We start from the raw sequence: 20,000 nt of genomic DNA on the forward strand, positions 1-20,000 counted from the left end.
ACCATCTGTTTGCAAATTCATTGAGGAGCGCTGTTGAACATCGCGGAAATAGCGCTTTATAAGCTAATTGATTGATTGATTGATTGATTGATTTCATCCGGAGTAATCTCATTAAAATTATTTGGTTTCATAAACAATTAAAGTTATTTTTTGTCATTTTGCAGAAAAAGAAACAACAACAACAACAACATCAACAACAACAACAACAACAACAACGAAATAATTAATCGACCAATCACGGAAGAGAGCCATTACGCAACAGTTGTACAGTTGAAAAAGAACGAAAATAATAATAATAACAACAACAACAACAACAATAACAACAGCAATAATAATAATAATTTAATTTATGTAGATTTAGTATTTCCGCCGAAGAATCGTCTAATAGTCAACGATGTGAACAATAACATGGAAAGCGGAAAGGAAAATAATAACTTTGTCATCCTCAACAACAACAACAACAATAATAACAACAACAACAACAACGATAATAATAATAACAATAACAAAAATAGTACAACTGATGGCGATGAGGTCAACGGAGATAAGATAGCAACAGCAACAACAACAACAGCAGCAGCAACAACAACAACAACAGTATTAACAACAACAACGACAATAACACTAATAACGATAATGATAAAAATGATGATGATATAGGTGCTAACAACATCATCAACAACAACAACGATAACATCAACAACAACGATAACAACAACAACAACAAAAATTGTGATAACAACGACAACAGTAACAACAACAACAACAGCAACAACATGGAAGACGACATTAACGACAATCACAACTACTAAATAGTAACAAAAGAATAATTAGAAAACCCATCTGAAACAAAAGAAATGATAATAATAATAATAATAATAATAAAATTAATAACAACAATAATAACACATTTTTATTATCCATAACTACAGACTTTGCCGAATGGTGGTCAGGGGTGTTCATTTGGCACGGGCCTCTATTTTAAGGGGTCTCTAAAAAAGCCGCGGGCTTGTAAAGAGTGTGTAAAGTGACAGTTACTAAAATTCTAGAATGCAATTAATATAAAACCACGTGTTATTTGACAGGATTCTTGAAATGGCTCTTACAAACTTTACATAATTACATGCAAGTTCGTTCAGCAATAAAGATATTGAAATAGATTTTTGTCTTTTTCTTCATCTTAAATTTTAATGTGTGTGTTTGTCGACGCCAATAAAAATAATATTTATCAAAGAATTAATGGCAATAAAATGATAAAATGGAACAATTAATACTATACACACACACACACACACACACACACACACACACACACACACACACACACACACACACCTGTAAGTAATTCATTAACTCATACTATTAATGCATGCTATATTTCAATTCTTATAACACTAAATTAACCAAATGATAAATTTCCCATTACATTTTCACTTTCTCAATAAAATTGTTTCACCAGACTTCAGAGAAAATACCACCAACTCATCATCGTCGTCGTCTTTACGGCACTTAGCATCTACCAGTACAATCCTCTGGGTCAGATCCTCTCCCTCCATAGCCATCTTCAACCTCTTTCTCTGCATCATTGCTTCGAGGAGTAGAAGAAAAAAGGTAAAAATATATTAAAATTGATTGCTTAATTAGTTAATTAATTCATTCATTATTGAATAATTTCATAATTTTATTCATAATTCATAATTTAAAGCTGTTACAGTCACGTTACTACTGTGCATCACAGCTGATTGTTATTATTATTATTAATTAATTGATTAAAAATTAATTAATTTATTAATTAATCATACAGTTATTGGCACCAGATGCATTAACTGATTAATTGCTGTTTAAATTTAACACTTTTGATGGTTGACGGTTCGAGGATATTTAACCTTCAGTCATTGAAAAATGTATAAATGAATGGTTGTTTATATTTATTCAGATGAAAAAAACTTATAATACCATTTTATTTTTCAGCAAAACTTCCTACCACCACGAGAATCCTTTGATGTTTGAAATGCCGTCAAACTCAAAAGACGATGATTTCTGGAGGCCTCCTACCTACAACGCTCACCACGGCAATTCCAATGTCCACTTCAACACTCATTCATCAGAGACAATTGAATAAAGATAATTCACTGGGTTAAAGATCCTTTTTCTGAAGTGTTAAATATGATAATAAAAGTTTCAACTAGTGGCCAAACACATTTACTCGTCTCGTTGCCAATACAGCTTAAACTTTAGATTTTCTTTTTTTAATAACGATTTAAAAATGAATGAATCTAAAATGCTAGTGACTGCCAGGGCAGTCGTACTAGTAACGGCAGTAGCAGCAGTAGAAGCAGCATTAGTTGTTGTAGTAGTAGTAGCAGTGGTAGTAGTAGTAGTAGTAGTAGTAGTAAATATTAGTAAAAGACGTAGTAGTAGTTATTGTAGTATGAAGAAATTATGTTAAAATTGCAGCAACAGCTAAACAATGCGAGCGAGCTCTGAGGGTGCTTTAGATATTGTTATTTTAGCAATAAGGAAGCTAACTTCCTTGCAACTTGTTGTATTAGTAGTTAGTTGTTATTTTTCCTGTTGGTGTAGAGATTAATTTTGTGGTTTTGTAAGCACTATTTTGAGTTATAATGAACTTAATTATAATAATTTTAATAGTTGTTAATGTTAACTTGTGTTGAAGTTTTTATTATTCCTTAAAAGAATAATAATTTTAAAAAGTTTTACTTTTTTGCTTGAAAATGAGTGGCCGTAGTAAGTTTTAAAGTTTCTTAAATTGAAAAATTAAATTTTATGATCCAATTTTAATTTTATAATGAGAGAATATAACTTAAAATAATATTCTGACTGGTTATAACAGCAATATTGTCAATATAACTTCATGATAGAAATTTCATAAAACTTAAAATCGAGTTTCATTAAGACAGGCCTTCATTTTAGCATTATTTTTCACTCTCACATTCTTTAATCAACTTTGTCTGAATAAGTTGTATAAACAGTCATTAGATTTTTTAATTTGTAGAATTTTCATAGGTATGAAGTTTAAATATTATTTAACTCCTTTATTTTCATGTAATTTGACATTTTTTAATCAAGCTTCCTCTAAAAAGTCCTCGCCAAGTTTTCGCACAGCATCAAAAATGACATCAAAGTCTAAGACATCAGTATTGCAAACATCACAATTGAAAACATCAACAGTACAAACATCAATATTGACAACAGCGTTTAACTCGTCATCACCACCACCGAATCTTTCGTCTGCATCATCTCGAAGTCCTCTGCCACTTGGTCTAGGGTTGGGGATAGGGTTATTTCTACCCCTTGTGATCATTTCTTTGATAGTTGTTACTCTTCTTTGGAAAAATCAAAAATTGTGAGTTTTGTGAAAAAAAATGTCTAATTTTCCTAGTTGAATAAGTATTATTTGTTAGTTAAATTTGCTTTGTCTGTTAGAATAGAAAAAAAATCTTTTCAGTTTATTTTTTGCAGACAAGACCTGACTTGAATTTGACATTTGACGTTGGTGTTGTTTGAGTCTTTTGAACGAGTAAAATGATTTCATTGATAAGAATACTTTTCTAAGTTTATAAACTTTTTAATTTCTGCAAATAAACAGCGCGAATAACTAAACTAACACATTTCTACAATGATTTTTAAAATTTTATACACAGATGTTGGAAAAAGAGAACGCAAAATACATTAAATGTCCATCACGTAGATGTCGAAAGCACCAACGCTGATTATGACAACAATTTCAATTACAACAACTCAAGCCTCGGTGACCGTGGCATCAATAACAACAACATCAGTAACCACAACATCAATAACCACAACAGCATCACTGACATCACGTATGACAACATCGCTCTAGAACATGCAACTTACGAAAGTATGAACGCCAATGATAACATTGCTATCAACCACTTCTACAAAAACCACCATATCAACCTCAGTATCATCAACGATGCCAACAACAACAATAAGAATGACATCAATGACATTAACAAATCTGTCGGAATTTATGCTTTAGAGAAGAAAATAGACTGTTAATTTATTATTATGAAGTGTGAAAATGCATGTCTTAACTCATTTCAATTGATTTTGTTCTCAAAATAAGAAACCCCAAATATGTATATAGATTTTTTGAAGTTTCTTTTTCATCTAAATAAATGCAGATTTTCAAATGACCTAAACCTCGAATGCGATTTTTTTATCCTCCATTTTTCGTCCCTTGTCGCGCTCGGATCTGCTTGCACGTTGTTGTTTTTGCAGTTAAACTATCGTGCCACAAAGGCTCTACCGTCCAAACCACAGTACGTACTCACAGACAGACCCCACGTTCATGCCACTAGTGACGTAGGCATGGTTCGAATTGATGGGGGGTTATGGGGGTTTTACCCCCCATCTCTAAAATAAGACCCTTACATTTAATTTTAATGTTGGAGGGTCAAAATTTGACCCCCGTACATTCAAAACTTTACCCGCCAAGCCTTATGACCCTCCTACTTTTTTTTCACAATTCGAACACTGGACGAAGGCTGTACGTTTTGTACACACGCGTCATACGCCAATAGTCTTTTGACGTCTTCTGCCGACTGAGCTGTCTAGCCGTGAAAATTTTAACGCTCACATTGATGAATAAATTTTAAAAAATTTAATGTTTTTCAAAGTTGAACTGCGTGTTTATGTATAAAACTGAGAAACTTTTGTTGCTAAGTCGAAAACTTTAAATTCTGAATTTTCCGATTGTGCTCTAGAATATGTCATTTCAATTCCTATTATATGACTACTGTTTAAATTAATGCATTTCAATATAGCATTATTCAATTTTTTTTTAATTCAATAAAAGTTATAAATATTTATCACAGAGACAAAATTACAGGTTTAACCATAATAACTATTTCATTATTAACATAAAACTTCGAAAAACTATTTCAAACAGAGACCTCAAAATGGTGAGAAATTTTACTAAATTAATATTCATATGTTTTCATTGACTTTAAGCATGAATGGGTTACACTTACCTTGCCTATGCCAGCTATTTGTTAGTGTGTGGTACACCAAGCTTTCGTGACGTACTAAGCCATTGTGTTGCTTCAAATCGTCAGCTTAATCTACATAGAGAAGTTTCAGTGTTGTTGTGATAGCTATTGCTTGTCCTTTGATATTATGAAATTTTTAGATTTTTTGAAAATTTTAAGAGCTAATTTGTTATAAAAAATGATTTTGTTTTAGTGTTTTGTGTTTAATTACGTGTTTTATGTTGAATATACCTTCAAATATGGAACTAAACATGATTCTACGTACGTAAACATAAATTTACTTATTATTATTTTTAATAGTTTTCACAGTCAACGTTTGAAATTGATGAAATTTATTTTCCATTAAACATTTAACTGATTTTTTAAAACGCTATTTCAATATTTGGTAAATAAATTAAATGTAAAATTGAAACCAACATCTTTCTCCTTTACAGGCCTAGTTTTCATCCTTACAACTGTAACCGTTAAATCCAATTCAGAACTGAAATTTTGCAATGCTAAGGGATTTTGCCTACATTATCCGTCACGGAATACAACACTGGATGGTGCAAGAAGCTACTGTGCCACCAGAAATAGTACGTTAATGGCTCCAAGTGACGCTGGAATTATGCACTGGGTAGAGAATTTGATGAAAATTTTTTCCAACAATATACCGGACTTAACGAAGGTCTCATTTTGGCTGAATGCAAAAAATTCTTCAGGCGTATTTTACTGGAATGTTAGCAATAAATTAATAGAAATAAATTGGACTCAGTACCGCGTGTTAGCACTCCCAAGAGGATCCAGGGGAATTTTACTGAATTGTAACTCTACCGGTGCATTTCAAGTATCCTCAAATTTTCAGTGTTTTTTGAAGGCTACGAACAATGTGACTAGGTTTCACCGGTTTTTCTGCCAATATTGTTAGATTTTTTCTTATAATTGTTCAAATTTTAGGTTAGTTAATAGTACTGGAGTATTTTAAAAAAATTAAATGAATATATTGTGTTAGCATTGCTCAATTAAAATTTCCTTGTAAGTTGTCTGATAAATGTAGATCTGAAAATCAGTGTTAGCGTCTAATTTTTTGATAAATATAGGTCGGAAAATTATTGCTACTAGGCAATGTTTGATTAAAATTTGTAAAAATATGTTTTGGTGAATTTAAAGATGATGTGATGAAAGGATTTCCAAGTTACGGTGATGGTGAAATTGGGAAACTTGATAAGTTTCCCGATCAATCAACTTCATCACCATCTTCATCACCATTATTTTCATCGCCATCTTCATCACCATTATTTTCATCGTCGTCGTCGTCGTCATCATTACAATTGTCATCATCAAAGTCTGTGAGTGCAGGCCAAGAATTGTTTTATCTCTTCTTCATCCTCATCATCATTCCCATCGTCGTCGTCATCGTCATTCTCCTTTCCCGGAAGCGGAAGAAGTTGTAAGTTGAACTTTTTAATAATTAATAATACAATCAATAATATAACAATAATAATAATATTATTATTAAATAATAATAATACAGCAATGTTGACGTTAATGATGATGGCTTTCCAGGTGGATTTGTTGATAATTAAAAATAATAATAATTAAGTATGGCGTGATGGCTCAATGGTTAAAGGCGCCTGGTCTTGCTGCTGCAGTGACTGGGTTCGAATACAAAGAAATCCCTGCCTATCATATGCAATGTGTATGATGCGTGGTTTGCTCGCGTATTCATATACGCTGTGTGTGTTTGTCGTTGAAACCTCTGAAGCAAGTGCAAAAGAGAAGAGTAACCTTTAACCTTTAACCTTTATTATAGTAAAAGCAACCTTTAACCTTTATTATAGTAAAAGCAACCTTTAACCTTTATTATAGTAAAAGCAACCTTTAACCTTTATTATAGTAAAAGCAACCTTTAACCTTTATTATAGTAAAAGCAACCTTTAACCTTTATTATAGTAAAAGCAACCTTTAACCTTTATTATAGTAAAAGCAACCTTTAACCTTTATTATAGTAAAAGCAACCTTTAACCTTTATTATAGTAAAAGCAACCTTTAACCTTTATTATAGTAAAAGCAACCTTTAACCTTTATTATAGTAAAAGCAACCTTTAACCTTTATTATAGTAAAAGCAACCTTTAACCTTTATTATAGTAAAAGCAATATTAACAAAAATGATGATGGTGAAGACGACGACGGTGATATGATGAATTACAATAATGATACTAATAACAATAAAGACATTAAAACGTTTTTATTGTTAAAAATAATATAAAAACCTATATATGACATCAACTATTAGTGTCAAGAATCTCTCTAACATTATGAATCATTAATATAAAGATGCTGGGAAACTAAAGAGCCATCTACCGCTAGCTACAATAACATGGACAACAACATTAACAATAATAACATCAATAACGACGACGATGTTTATGACAACAACTCTTATAACAACAACAACAACCTGAAATCCAACAACAGCACGATTCGAAGCAACAACAACATCAACAGCCTCTACTACGACAACATGCGCGAAACATCAAGTTATGATAACATTAAGATGAATGAACATTCAGACATTAATGCTGGTTACAGGAAAATCATCGCCAATGACATCAATGAACACACCTACAATATCATCAACAAGTCAAACGGGGTCTATGCTTTAGAAAAGAAGATAGACGATTGACATTAAACTGAAATTTTTAATAAGAGAAAAATCAATCAATTGAAAAATCAAAATTTTTCTAATGTAATTTTCAAATTTTAAAAAACGTTTTTTATCAAATTTTATGCAAAATTTAGTAAATATTAATGAATTAATACATATTTTACCTACATTTTTATACCAGGTAATACATGTTAACTATTTTTAAACGTTTTTCCCAAAACATTCTCACAACCATTTCGATTTCTATATTGTTTTATTAAAATGACTTTATAACATAATAATGTACATTTATGTGTTATATGCTAGAGTTAGACCCAAATCTATAAGACCTTAAACTTGATTACAAATTTTAACACTATTAAACATGTTATTAATACTGTAGAGAATTTTCTCTGTGTTAATTTACATTACATTTTTTCTCAACCAAGCAAATATTTTGATAAAAGTGCCATTTAATTTTGCAAAAATAAACTCTATGTGACAATATTTTTTATTTGAAAATTTCCTAAATAAAATAATTTAAAATATAACCTCCGAAATTTTTTTTTCAAAAATTGTACTGTAGTACCTAAACTAACGGCAAGAATTGAACTATAGCATAGCATTGACTCGAAAGAATTTGAGTCATCTTATAACCAAACAACAATCATTGTTATTCTTAAAACAATAATTTATTATTGGTAATTTATTATTGTTAATTAATTTATTACTTCTACATGGAAGCTAACGAGGTGAATAATACGTCATTTCCATTTTTTAAATCAATCAATCAATCAATTAGCTTATAAAGCGCTATTTCCGCGATGTTCAACAGCGCTCTTCAATGAATTTTGAAAACAGATGGGTCTTGAGATCCGCTCTGAACTTCGCAAGTGATGGAGAAGTAGTCAGAGAAGGAGGTAGAGAGTTCCAGAGAAAGGACCAGAAAAAGCAAAAGCAGATTTGGCGAAAGAGTGTTTAACACGAGTTAAGAAAAAGCGAGAAGAAGAAGACGATCGTAAACCGGGGCTTTTAGGTTGAATTAATATATCTGATAAGTACTTAGGAAATAATTTAGATTGAGACTTATACATGAACGTGCAAATTTTAAAAATTATTCTATATTTTATAGGTAGCCAGTGCAAGAGAACAAGATATGGAGATATATGAGAAAAGAAAGGGGCACGAGCAACTAGACGAGCAGCAGAGTTAAAAGCTTTACTTAAAGGATAGAGTACAGAGTCAGGAAGACCATAGTAGAGCGAGTTACAATAATCAATCCTAGATAAGACTAACGAAGTAACAAGAAGGAGAAGAGTAGGAACATCAAGAAAAGGCAAAAGTTTTTTTATTCTACGTAGATGAATGTAAGAACTTTTTGCAACACTATTAATCTGAGAAGAGAGAGACATAGTAGAATCAAAGATAAAACCTAGACTACGAAACTTATGAGAGACATCAAGAGTTTTAGAATCAGGTAAGATAATAGGAGGAATAGTAATAGAGTGTTTAGATTTATTAAAACAAATTAATTCAAACTTAGAAGGACTAAGTTTAAGACACATAAAGTCAGACCAAGCGATAATTGAAGAAAGACATAGAGATAAATTATGAAGAACACTTGTAATGTTATTAAATAGCTTGATCTTTGTAAAACAATAATAGCATTTCGCGTATTTAATAATTGCTTTTCAAAATAAGATGAATAATTATGGAAATTATGATAATTATGACCAATTAAAATATAATACTTATTTAATTTTGGAACATTTTCCAAGATTTTAAACGCTAAGAATGAGTTTCGTCATCACACACACACACACACACACACACACACACACACACACACACACACACACACACACGCATGCACACACACACACGCGCACAAAACACACATATACACACACTTCTCTCTCTCTATCTCATTTTCTCTTTATTTCTCTCTCTCTCTCTCGCTTCCCTTTCACACACATTCCATACATACATGTAGGCACATACACAAACAAGCTAATAAATAAAAATGGGCGTTTTGTGTCATATTAGGTGCCTATGTTGTTTCTGCACACACACACACACAAACACAAACACACACACGATGACACACACACACACACACACACGATGACACACACACACACACACACACAAACACAAACACACACACGATGACACACACACACACACACACACACACGATGACACACACACACACACACACACACACACACACACACACGATGACTCACATACATGCATATCACACACGCACAGACATACACACATATATAAATTTAATTGTTAAGATATATAACTCGATATGATTATGTTGAATAATAATGAATAGCTGTTTCGTTTCCTATTATGAATCATAAAGCGAACAGCTGATTGTCAAAAAGTCTTCATTATAAATTTTTGTTATTTATCAAAATTCGGATGTTTGAAGATTTTGAGTTAATTTTTTTAAATAAATTAACGGTTGAACTTTTATAAATTTTTATTTATATAATATAACATTTAATACAAATATTTTGTATATGCCTAACTTGTTTCAAAGGATGATTAGTTAAATTAATTTTTATCGTGCTGAAAAGAGATGTTTTTATAATTTTAAAATACTTTTAATAACATATGAGAAACTTTCTAGAATACAGCTAGAATATTTGGATCTCAAACAGCATTACATCTAAATAACCATGGAAGCTATAACACCAATGGATTTGAATCCTTCATCGTCGCCATCATCATCGGATTCTTCTTTCCACGGCTGGCATATACTTGTGGTGATTTTTAGCACCGGTTTCATCATGTTGATCATCATCTTGGTATGTATCACACGTTACATAAGTTGGCACCTCCAAAAGCAGAGAAATCTTTTGTTAGTGGTGCAATTTTTATACATTTTTTAGGTTTAATTTTGCGGAATATAATTAAAATATATAAATTAAATGATTTGCTGAATTGAAATTTTGGTTATTTTTATGTTTGTCTGGCTGACTGACTGTCTGTCTGTCTGGGTTAATGTTACACATATTCATGAATTTTCAAAATATCAAAAAGTGATGAAACTATTTGTGACAATGCTACCGAAAGTTTCAAGAATAATGGGAGTACAGACTGCCTGCTCCGATTGGCTGACGTTAATTACAAGTTTGATTTAGACAGCATTGTGGATGATAATAAATAACGAAGTTGTAGACGACGATAATATTTATGTTTCTGCATCTGGCACAAGCGCTGAAAATGTAAGTGCATCTTATATTATCGAAGGCTTACCGTTACCGTTAAAAAGAAATCCAATCGAAAAGAGAGGAGTTTTTTCTAAACTTTTCAGACGTTGATACAGAGTTTTTGTAAACTTTCAAAGTTAGATGAATATTTATAAATATTTATATAAAAAAATTAATTACTGGAAGTTTAAATGTTACTTTATTATTGGCTTATAATTACAAGGAAGTTTGTGAGTAATTTTGAAATTTCAGAATAGTTAAGTGTTTAGGATGGTGACTAATGATAAAACGAAAATATTATACTTGTGTGTGTCTGTGTGTGTATGTGCGTGCGCGTGTGTGTTTGGTGATTTATTAATAGCCTTTAAGCTCAACTCACTTCTGCAGTGATTTTTCTTACATACATGCATGCTTATAGTTATATTTAACATGTTATTATTATTAATTTAAATCGTTGGAGTGACGAAAAAGTAGAAGTCTTTAAGTATTTAAGGGTAGTCTGTATTTGTTTGTTGTCACATCCATTATTGATTTGTAGAAATCTTTAATTTGATCAGTTTATGGTGTAAAAAGTATTCAATTACTGAAAATTCGTTCTAAAATTAGCCTTTTTTTCTGTTTCACTGGAGTTTCTTATAGTAATGCTACGTGATCGTTCCGGGGGAGATCCCATTTTTGTGGAAGTCTCAGAGGTAGACCAGCTTACCCTTCCTTAAGTCTGGCCCTGTTGTTCATCAATCAAGCTCATAAAAATGTTTTTAGACTTTCATTTCATGAGTATAAATATCAACGAAATCAAGTTTAACACCGCCATCTGGCACGCAGAAGATGGAATATTCATTCAAGTTATCTGATAATTTTGTAGAAAAAAAAAAATTAATTTAAATAAAATTTTAAATTCATATTTCGATCAACAATTTTATTGAGATATGTCGTATCTTATAATTAATAGACCTTCGAATTAGTTTAATGTATTTTCTAATGAGTTCAATCTACATCTCAGTCATTATTATCATCATTATCACTATTATCATCTTTATCATCACCGTTATCATCTGAAAAAACTCACCCACATCGTCGTCGTCATCACGTTTCACAATCCATCCAATCAGTTTTTGGCATTTGAAACAAGCCACGCGTCCTATGTGACGGCAGCCAATAGCACGCTCAACTGCCACGCCAATCAAGATAACATTGTAAAACTCAACTAAACATAGCTCGCAGATTTATACACACATGAACAAATTGAATATGTATGGGTACATCTCATATATACCATGTATGACATTCATTTTGTATGTATCAATACAATTTATATCCTCTATATACACGGACATTTAGATATAGATTTAGATAGTATACATTTAACTGATTCACTGTTTGATTTATATAACTAGAAGCATTTAACTAAGTATGTTTAAGTACTGTCCTCTAGGGAATCATTTTATTATTTATTTAAATTAAAATTTGCTCTTTCGTCTTAAACTTTATTGACACGGGCTTCGTTGCAGAAATTGAACTGCGCGTTTTTGTACGGACGTTGAAAAATAAATACAGTAAGTCATCTTTCTCTCGAAATTTTTCTCTCCGCCCATTCATTTTCACAGTTATTTCTGTAAAGTTTATGTTCTAATTTTATTAATAATTTGACAATTGCAAGCTTTTAAAAACTTCAAATTAAAAATTTAAAATTTCAAGCTTTTAAAAAAAGCTTTTTTATCGATATAGTAAAAAAAAATTAAAAAATTGAAGGATTGACAAATGTCAACATGACGATGACAACTAAATAAATTTCCATTAAAGATGTTGTCACTGACGCATATGATGGCGTTTTTGACGACGATGTCAATGCTTCTCCTGCTGCTGCTGCTTCTGATGGTATGTATGATGAGTATGGTGTGGATGATGTTGCCATTATCGTGAATTCTGGCAACAGTTGGCAATGTGGAAAAAACCTCGTCATTAGCTGCTAGAAAATAATTCTATTTTTTTTTATACTTTAAAATCGTTAATCTAACAAATGTTCTTTGTTACCAAGCATTTAAACTTTTTAAATTTGTCTTATCTTGTTAAATTTTTACAGAACTATTCTCATATTTTGATTGAACCAAAATGGCAAACAAACTAAACACATTCGTTCTAAACACATAATTCTTATCCAAAAAGTTAAATTTGTCTAAACGAGTTGAAATTTGTAGTAAACTTTGTATTCTAACAAACTAACAAAAGATGAATAAGCCAAATAACATAATAGTTAGCTATAGCTACATATGATTCATATGTGCAAATGTTATAAAAGAGTCCTAATCTATCTAAACGCTTGGCTGATATTAACGTTCGATAGAGAAGGAATAGATTCGCGGTGATTTAAATCTCACACGCACGGTCACGCACATCACAAACAAACATACACACACATACACACATACACATACATACACTCACATACACACACACACTCATGCATATACAAACACATTCACGGCATGGATATCATTATAAAGTACTCTCCCAGAACGAAATTGAAACGTTTATTGTGATGTTTATTTTATGATTTGAATCGAATTTGAAAAAGAGTAAAGGATACACCACTTCTATTAAGTCTATTGTTAGCTAGAGCAGTTAGATTATCAAGTTGCGTAGTATTGTTTAGGCAGGCAACAATAAAAGGCTTGAATAGCTTGCTATCAGACGCTAATATGTTTACTCAAAATGTTACATCTAAGTTGTATGCATGTATGTATGCTTAACTTGTTTGCTTAATTTTAAAATAAGTTTTTATTTTGTTTCATTTTGATAGATTTTGATAGATTTGTAGTTCCCTACTGTACGAAATTTGTACTGTACGAAATTTATAAATTGTATTGGCTAAAGTAGATGTCAAAAAATTTGATTCCTCTTACTTATTGCAATGTTTAGTTCGCATTAAATTTTATTACTAATTTGAACGTGAAAACTAACAAATTATGAAAAAATATTCAGTAATGTTAACAATTCTCTTGTTGAATATGGAAAAACATCTTATATTTCCCAACAAAAAAACATGCCTACACTCATCGACTCATTCAACCGCATGGGAGGACCAGCCGTGTCATCAAAGAGTTCTTCTTCGCCACCTGGAAAATAAAATCTTTCCACTATACCATCGTCAGATCTTCAGAAAAATGACTCATTGACTCAGTAAGCATTTAGCGAAAACGCACTGATCTGAATGTTAGATCGTTGTAAGAAGCTTTAGTGTTTCAAATGGCTATTTCAAAATCTTGAGATTTGATCTCAAGAAGTTTTTGTTCAGTGATTTATAAAATATTTTCCCGGGTGCCATTCTACTATATCTTTCTTTGTAAAATGTATAACAGCGGTTAGAACTGCAATATCCAGCCCATGGAGGTATGATTTCCAGTGCTTTTGTCAATTATGATACTGTAAACATTAATATTTTTGTTTGAATTGAAGAAATTGGATTGGTTTTTGAATTCAAGAAGAACGGGTTAGTAAGTAAAACAAAATTGAAGCTCTTGTTAATGTGAATTCTTGTTAGTTGTTACAATAATATGAAGTATTATAAACTTTTGAATGATTGAATCATTATTTTAGTTAAAATATTATAAAATTTAGAATATTTGTTTGTTATATTCTGTAAAAATGTATTTTATCTTTGTCAATCTGTAATAGAAAAATGTTTAGTAATCACAAACACAAAACCAATCAATTAGGATCTTAAAAACCCCATTTCAAATCTTCATCACCCTAATCCACACACTAATAAATATGAATAAAAAATAGAAAAATTAAATAATTTAACAAAAACTCTTTGAACAACTACAATTACAGATGAAAACTGCACATGAAGCTTGCCAAAGCAAGCTGTCTTTCTTGGGTTTGGATTTGGAAGCAAGGGTTTGGATAACATTAAAATGCCATCTGCTTATTATTGCAAGAAATATGAATGTAAAAATATACTGATTCATAAAAATTAAAATGTGGATATGGAGATATGCTAATTTTTGGTCGCATTTTTTGCAATTGTTATATACCGGATCAATCTTTTAATCATCTGTGTGTATGTGCGTGTTTGTGTGTGACTGTTTGTGTGTGTGTGTATGATGTACGTGTGTGTGTTTATTTGTAAAATAATAATCTAATATACAATGGAGGGGGACAAAAGTTAATACTTTTGGGAAGTTAATTAGTTTGGGAAGCAAATAAAAATATTCGTTTCGTTTTGTTTTGTTTAGACTGCTACTTTATTCGTTATTTTTTGACAATTTACCGTAATTTTTCATTAAAGAGTTCTAACCCCAATTTCTCATTTTGATTAGATTGTCTGAGGCTGCAAGTATAATGTAAACTAATAAGAGTCCGTTTTGTGAAAATTAGGTTATCTTGTTAAAAATAGTGAAATCTTTATGTAATTTATTAATGTTAAACGTATGACACGAACACAAGTATTAAATGTTCGAATGGACGTTTTAATTAAAACAACTATAAACATTATAGATCAAAATTATAGCTGGATCATATCAGACAAAAGATATAGCTAACTAGATCACTTTACAAAGTTTTGCTGTTCATTCAAGAACATTTCACATCGTTCGAATTGAAGAAAAAAACATCTTGAAACTTCAGCTAGGTGTTTATTGTCTTATAAAATAAAGACAAGGCATTAGGTCGAATTTTTGGCAATGAAACCTATCTTTAAATCTCAATTTATTTTAATTTTTAGAAATCCTTCTCAACTTTAACGCAAGACAACCGTACAAGAACATTAAAGTTATAAATGCAGCAGAGACAGATATAGTTACACAGATAATCACTGAGTCAATTGGAGCCAGGCTTCCTAACAACAGTAGATTTTGCGATGTAGTATCATTCGTCATTGCTGTTGATGTAGTTGTACTCAGAACAACTGTTGATGTCATTGATGTTGCAGTAGCAGAGGGTAAACAAAATGATACACTGCTCTTGCTTGCTGTAATAAAAATGGATCATCAGCTGCATAAATGAGTTTAATCATTTGAAATATTCCAATGAATGAAAAAATTTCACCAACTACTGTTATAGCAAACGCACGGATAAGTTGAATCAATAGCTGGTTCCATCTCTCCTCTTTTGTAAAATTTAGAATATATGTATCCAGCTTCTAGCGGGTAGTTGTTAAACAAATCCAAAGAAACTTCACTGCAATCAGATATCCAGTGGAATGTTCCGTTTTCAAGATAAACATTCAACCAACCATAATAACATTCGAGGTTTCCAAAAATGTCTTTCATCGTCGGGTTTGTTTCAGGACTTCTGATTTCAAGAACTTCAGAGCCGAGCGACCGGCAGTAAGATTGACATTCAGGAAATTTGATATATGATGGATTACAGTGGTAGCAAGAGTTCCGTATGCAGTAGTCAGTTGCAGAAACACACAGGAACATGAATCCCGCTGATAATATTCAGAAAACTTGTAATTTAACATCTGATTGTTTAATAAATGATCAAAAAAAGCAAACAGAGGCATTGTTTTCTCAGATTATTATCAATCAAAGTAGAGATTGAAACTGTTTTAGTTCTACAGCTCTCCATAAAAATGTATTTCTGTAATTTTTTTGAAAAAATTTCATGTTTAATAATTTTAGCAGCCTTAGCTTGATGAAATTTGGCAACTTTGTATTAAAAATTCTGCTTTTAATACGAGATTCAAACTACAAATTTTGTCTTAATCTAATAAAAAAATTAATACGTTTTTTTTTAAATTTCTAGCCTATTGTGAAATATTTCCGCGTTTAACTCTCGAGCAAATTCTTTCATTTGATTCGGTGAAGAAGATTCATTTCAGCGAACAGATTCATTTAAATATTGCAAGGAATTTGCATCACGATTCGCAATTCTAAACGTGTCTAATAGTTTTCAGTATAAAATGTAATATGGAAGTTTAGCTAAAAAGAATGTTGTTAAAATCATACCCAACATAACGGCTTTAGTAGTCAACAAATATTTCATTGTCCAAAAATTTTAGATTCAAATCAAACCTCAAAAGCTAACAAAGGTTTTGCAGCTTTATTTTTAAAAATACATCTTCAAAGAGAATTATTTTAAAAATTTGAAAAATTGTACATAATAAAAAAATTTGTTAAATTCAACGAAATTGTATAAATTACAAACATTAAAATAAAATTTATATTACTTATTTATATAAAATATTAATTACAAACATTGTACACGTATATATTAATTCATAAACGGAATAAACTTGCAAATAACACCAATACAACTTCTGACATTCAGCTTTCATTCTTTTAAACAATCATGGCTCACACATTTTTAATATTTCTGGCTAGTGCTAGCGTGACGTATTTTTGACTTTACTCACAAAACTATGTGTGTCAGTGTTACAGAAATTTCAATATTTGACTTAATTAGAATGTTTGATTTGTAGAACTGCACACAAACTTGCTATCTAGTTGTAGCAATATTCTGCTGGTGCTTTTATTATTGCACACCATTTGATTTTGCAGAGGGTGAGTCAGAACTAGTGTCAGGATTTAACTTGAGTTTGTTTCCAATAAGTATTAAAATAGTTATTAAATGTTATATTACGTATCATGTAGTTAACTCTAAATATTGTTGTTGATTTTGTTGTGTTTGTTGATTATTCTGTCTTCACTTAAAGTCATTTAGTTGCCTCTATATTGCTCTTTTTACACTTGCAGATCCGTTGTAAGGCATTATCATTCTACACGAGTGTACGCACATACTAACGGACGCTTGCAAACAACTAACAACAAACTTTTCATTCATTAGATCTTTCAATATTTACATAAGATAACTTAGTTCTTCTCGTGTTAAGTCAAGCAATAGCACAAGAAATAGTAAAAACAAGAGTAATAAGAAGACAAATGAGAATAATAAGTTTAGTAGTAGTAGTAGTATAACGCTGTTTTCAGTTTTAAATTAACACGCACACATTAAAGATGGTTCACTTGTTATTTTTAAACAAATTTTCACTAATTTTCCAAAGTTTTCATAAAATTCGAATGAAATTTATTACAGTTTCTATTACATCTTCGTTTCTTCTCAAAACCCGACTACATTAATAATAGAGTGACAGTTGATTTAAGAAAACTGAAGTATCTTGTAAAATCATTTAAAAGCGCAGCAAAAGTTACATTTAAAACATTAATAACATTTTTGAAAGTTTGATTTTAAAAGTTGAGACTAACTTATTTTAAGAATGTTAAGAATGTACCTGAAAAGTTGTCTTTCGTTTGTTGATAGTTTAAATCGAATACAAAGTAAAGTTACAAGATTTTAGAATACTATCTTAAAAATTATTACTAATTCTTCAGTAATTAATTGTTAGAAGTATCATTAACATGTGCACGCGAACCAACACATACACACAACACAACGCATGTGGTAGGCGGGGTTGCGTTCTCCATAAAATCGGCACGAGATTTGTTATTGGTGGGAAGGTCCCTTAAAATAAACCCAACAATCTGTTCAATTATCATTAATTAATTCATTTATTTTCCAAATAATGCAAATCAATTAATTAATTAGTGCTAATTGATTATCAACAACTACAGTTAAAAATCACCATTTTGTTTCAAGATAGAACCAAAAAATAAATGTTAGAGCAGGAGCGGGCAAACTCTTTGCTGTGAGGGCCGCATTGAGAACTATTTTACCTTCGAAGGGCCGCGACTGGCTGGCGACTATTTTGGCGAACAAGGCATCGCGGATCGCATGAAATAACCTTGCGGGTCGTAGTTTGCCCACTCATGTGTTAGAGCCTTAGTTCAGAAAGCATTCAACCCGAAGGACCATTTAATAATTGGCGTTATGTGTATTTGTGTGTGTGTGTGTGCGTGCGCGTGTGTGTGTGCTTATAGCATAATTAAATGTATGTAATATGGTTATTATGTTAAAGATACAACCCAAGAAAAATTATCATGATAATATAATGATGACGTTTGCTTTCATTATAAACGAATAAAAATTGATATGGATGGATGACGAAAATAATGCTGATGCTATGAAAGATGAAAGCTATTGTACACGGCCGCATGTCTAATTAAAATGGAACGCATATTAATGTCGTTTTTGATTTAATTTTAATTTTAATCGAACCTTGACCTACCTATATATTAAATCCAATCAAATCAAATTTTATTCATTCAATCCAAATTAATAATAATTAGGTAATGATTAGGAGACCAAAGCTAAAAGAAAACAAAATTTATTCTAGCACGATTTTTAAGTAAATTTATAATTCATGACAAAATTAACATAAACATTGAACTACAAAAAGATTGCGAATTTTTGTTGAATTGATGGTGTTGTTGACACTACTGGCGATTCGGATGTTGAAAGCTTCGTGATTGCTAGAGCTGATGTCGATGTGCGTTGCTGGCTGTGAGGATACCACCGCCAATGATGCTATGCTGGTGATGTTGAAACTGCCGTTGTTGTTGCTGCTGCTGCTGCTGCCAATGATGCTGATGATGAAGTTGATGTTGTCCCAGCAGTATTTTCATCTGGTTTCGTGCCTGAAGTTGATTAAATTTTAAGTGAATAATTTTTCACCATTTTCAAACTCAAGATATATCAGTAACAGTTGCAGCAAGTACAATAACTTGTTTCTTCTGGAGAAGTTACTCCTACCACTAGAGACCGACCGAAATTCGGTTTCGGTTTCGGCGCCGAAACTGCCAATTTTTCTAGTTTCGGCCGTTTTTCGGTTTCGGCCGAATGTTATATTTCAGTTTCGGCCGTTTTTCGGTTTCGGCCGAAACTAAATCATATTTGCCGAAAAAAACCGAAAATATTTTTTTTTCAAAAATACTTGAGTAAATTACATGAAAGTGATAAATGTCTTCTAAGGAAAACTGAACTACAAGTGGATTATTGCTGAAAATGTTTGATATTCTTAAATAACTATATAAAACTACATCATTTATATATTACCACCTATGTATATATATATATATATATATATATATATATATATATATATATATATTATACTTAAAATTGCAAAGATTTGCATATAGACAAAGAAAAGCTTTCAATATCATCATACAACATAACGCAATTATAAATCATCACACTCATAT

General features: G+C 31.1%; 5 protein-coding genes across 5 annotated transcripts in view; all 5 read left to right on the forward strand.

Annotated features, from left to right (window-relative positions):
- HELRODRAFT_182578 (hypothetical protein) overlaps nt 1-1,031 on the forward strand; it is a gene marked incomplete at both ends in the record, with an annotated part of 3,535 nt that extends 2,504 nt beyond the window's left edge. Inside the window, 2 exons of the mRNA XM_009032824.1 lie at nt 327-534; nt 933-1,031. Of these exons, the coding sequence (XP_009031072.1) occupies nt 327-534; nt 933-1,031 (307 nt within the window). The remainder of the gene's footprint in view (nt 1-326; nt 535-932) is intronic.
- Nucleotides 1,032-2,735: 1,704 nt separating this feature from the next.
- Nucleotides 2,736-4,044, forward strand: HELRODRAFT_182579 (hypothetical protein; the record flags this gene model as incomplete). The annotated part of the gene is made up of 2 exons (XM_009032825.1): nt 2,736-2,748; nt 3,713-4,044. 2 exons carry the CDS (start codon nt 2,736-2,738, stop codon nt 4,042-4,044), a joined length of 345 nt encoding a protein of 114 aa, XP_009031073.1.
- Nucleotides 4,045-5,003: 959 nt separating this feature from the next.
- Nucleotides 5,004-5,943, forward strand: HELRODRAFT_182580 (hypothetical protein; the record flags this gene model as incomplete). Its single annotated transcript, XM_009032826.1, has 2 exons — nt 5,004-5,097; nt 5,471-5,943. The coding sequence occupies 2 exons, from the start codon at nt 5,004-5,006 to the stop codon at nt 5,941-5,943; spliced, it is 567 nt and encodes a 188-aa protein (XP_009031074.1).
- Nucleotides 5,944-7,396: 1,453 nt separating this feature from the next.
- HELRODRAFT_182581 (hypothetical protein) lies at nt 7,397-7,702 on the forward strand (the record flags this gene model as incomplete). The annotated part of the gene is made up of 1 exon (XM_009032827.1): nt 7,397-7,702. One exon carries the CDS (start codon nt 7,397-7,399, stop codon nt 7,700-7,702), a length of 306 nt encoding a protein of 101 aa, XP_009031075.1.
- A 5,015-nt stretch (nt 7,703-12,717) lies between these two features.
- Nucleotides 12,718-16,775, forward strand: HELRODRAFT_182582 (hypothetical protein; the record flags this gene model as incomplete). Its single annotated transcript, XM_009032828.1, has 4 exons — nt 12,718-12,771; nt 14,350-14,383; nt 15,620-15,835; nt 16,645-16,775. 4 exons carry the CDS (start codon nt 12,718-12,720, stop codon nt 16,773-16,775), a joined length of 435 nt encoding a protein of 144 aa, XP_009031076.1.
- Between the last annotated feature and the right edge of the window lie 3,225 nt (nt 16,776-20,000).

This window comes from Helobdella robusta (genome assembly GCF_000326865.2).
Source record: "Helobdella robusta unplaced genomic scaffold HELROscaffold_88, whole genome shotgun sequence".
Taxonomy (NCBI): domain Eukaryota; kingdom Metazoa; phylum Annelida; class Clitellata; order Rhynchobdellida; family Glossiphoniidae; genus Helobdella; species Helobdella robusta.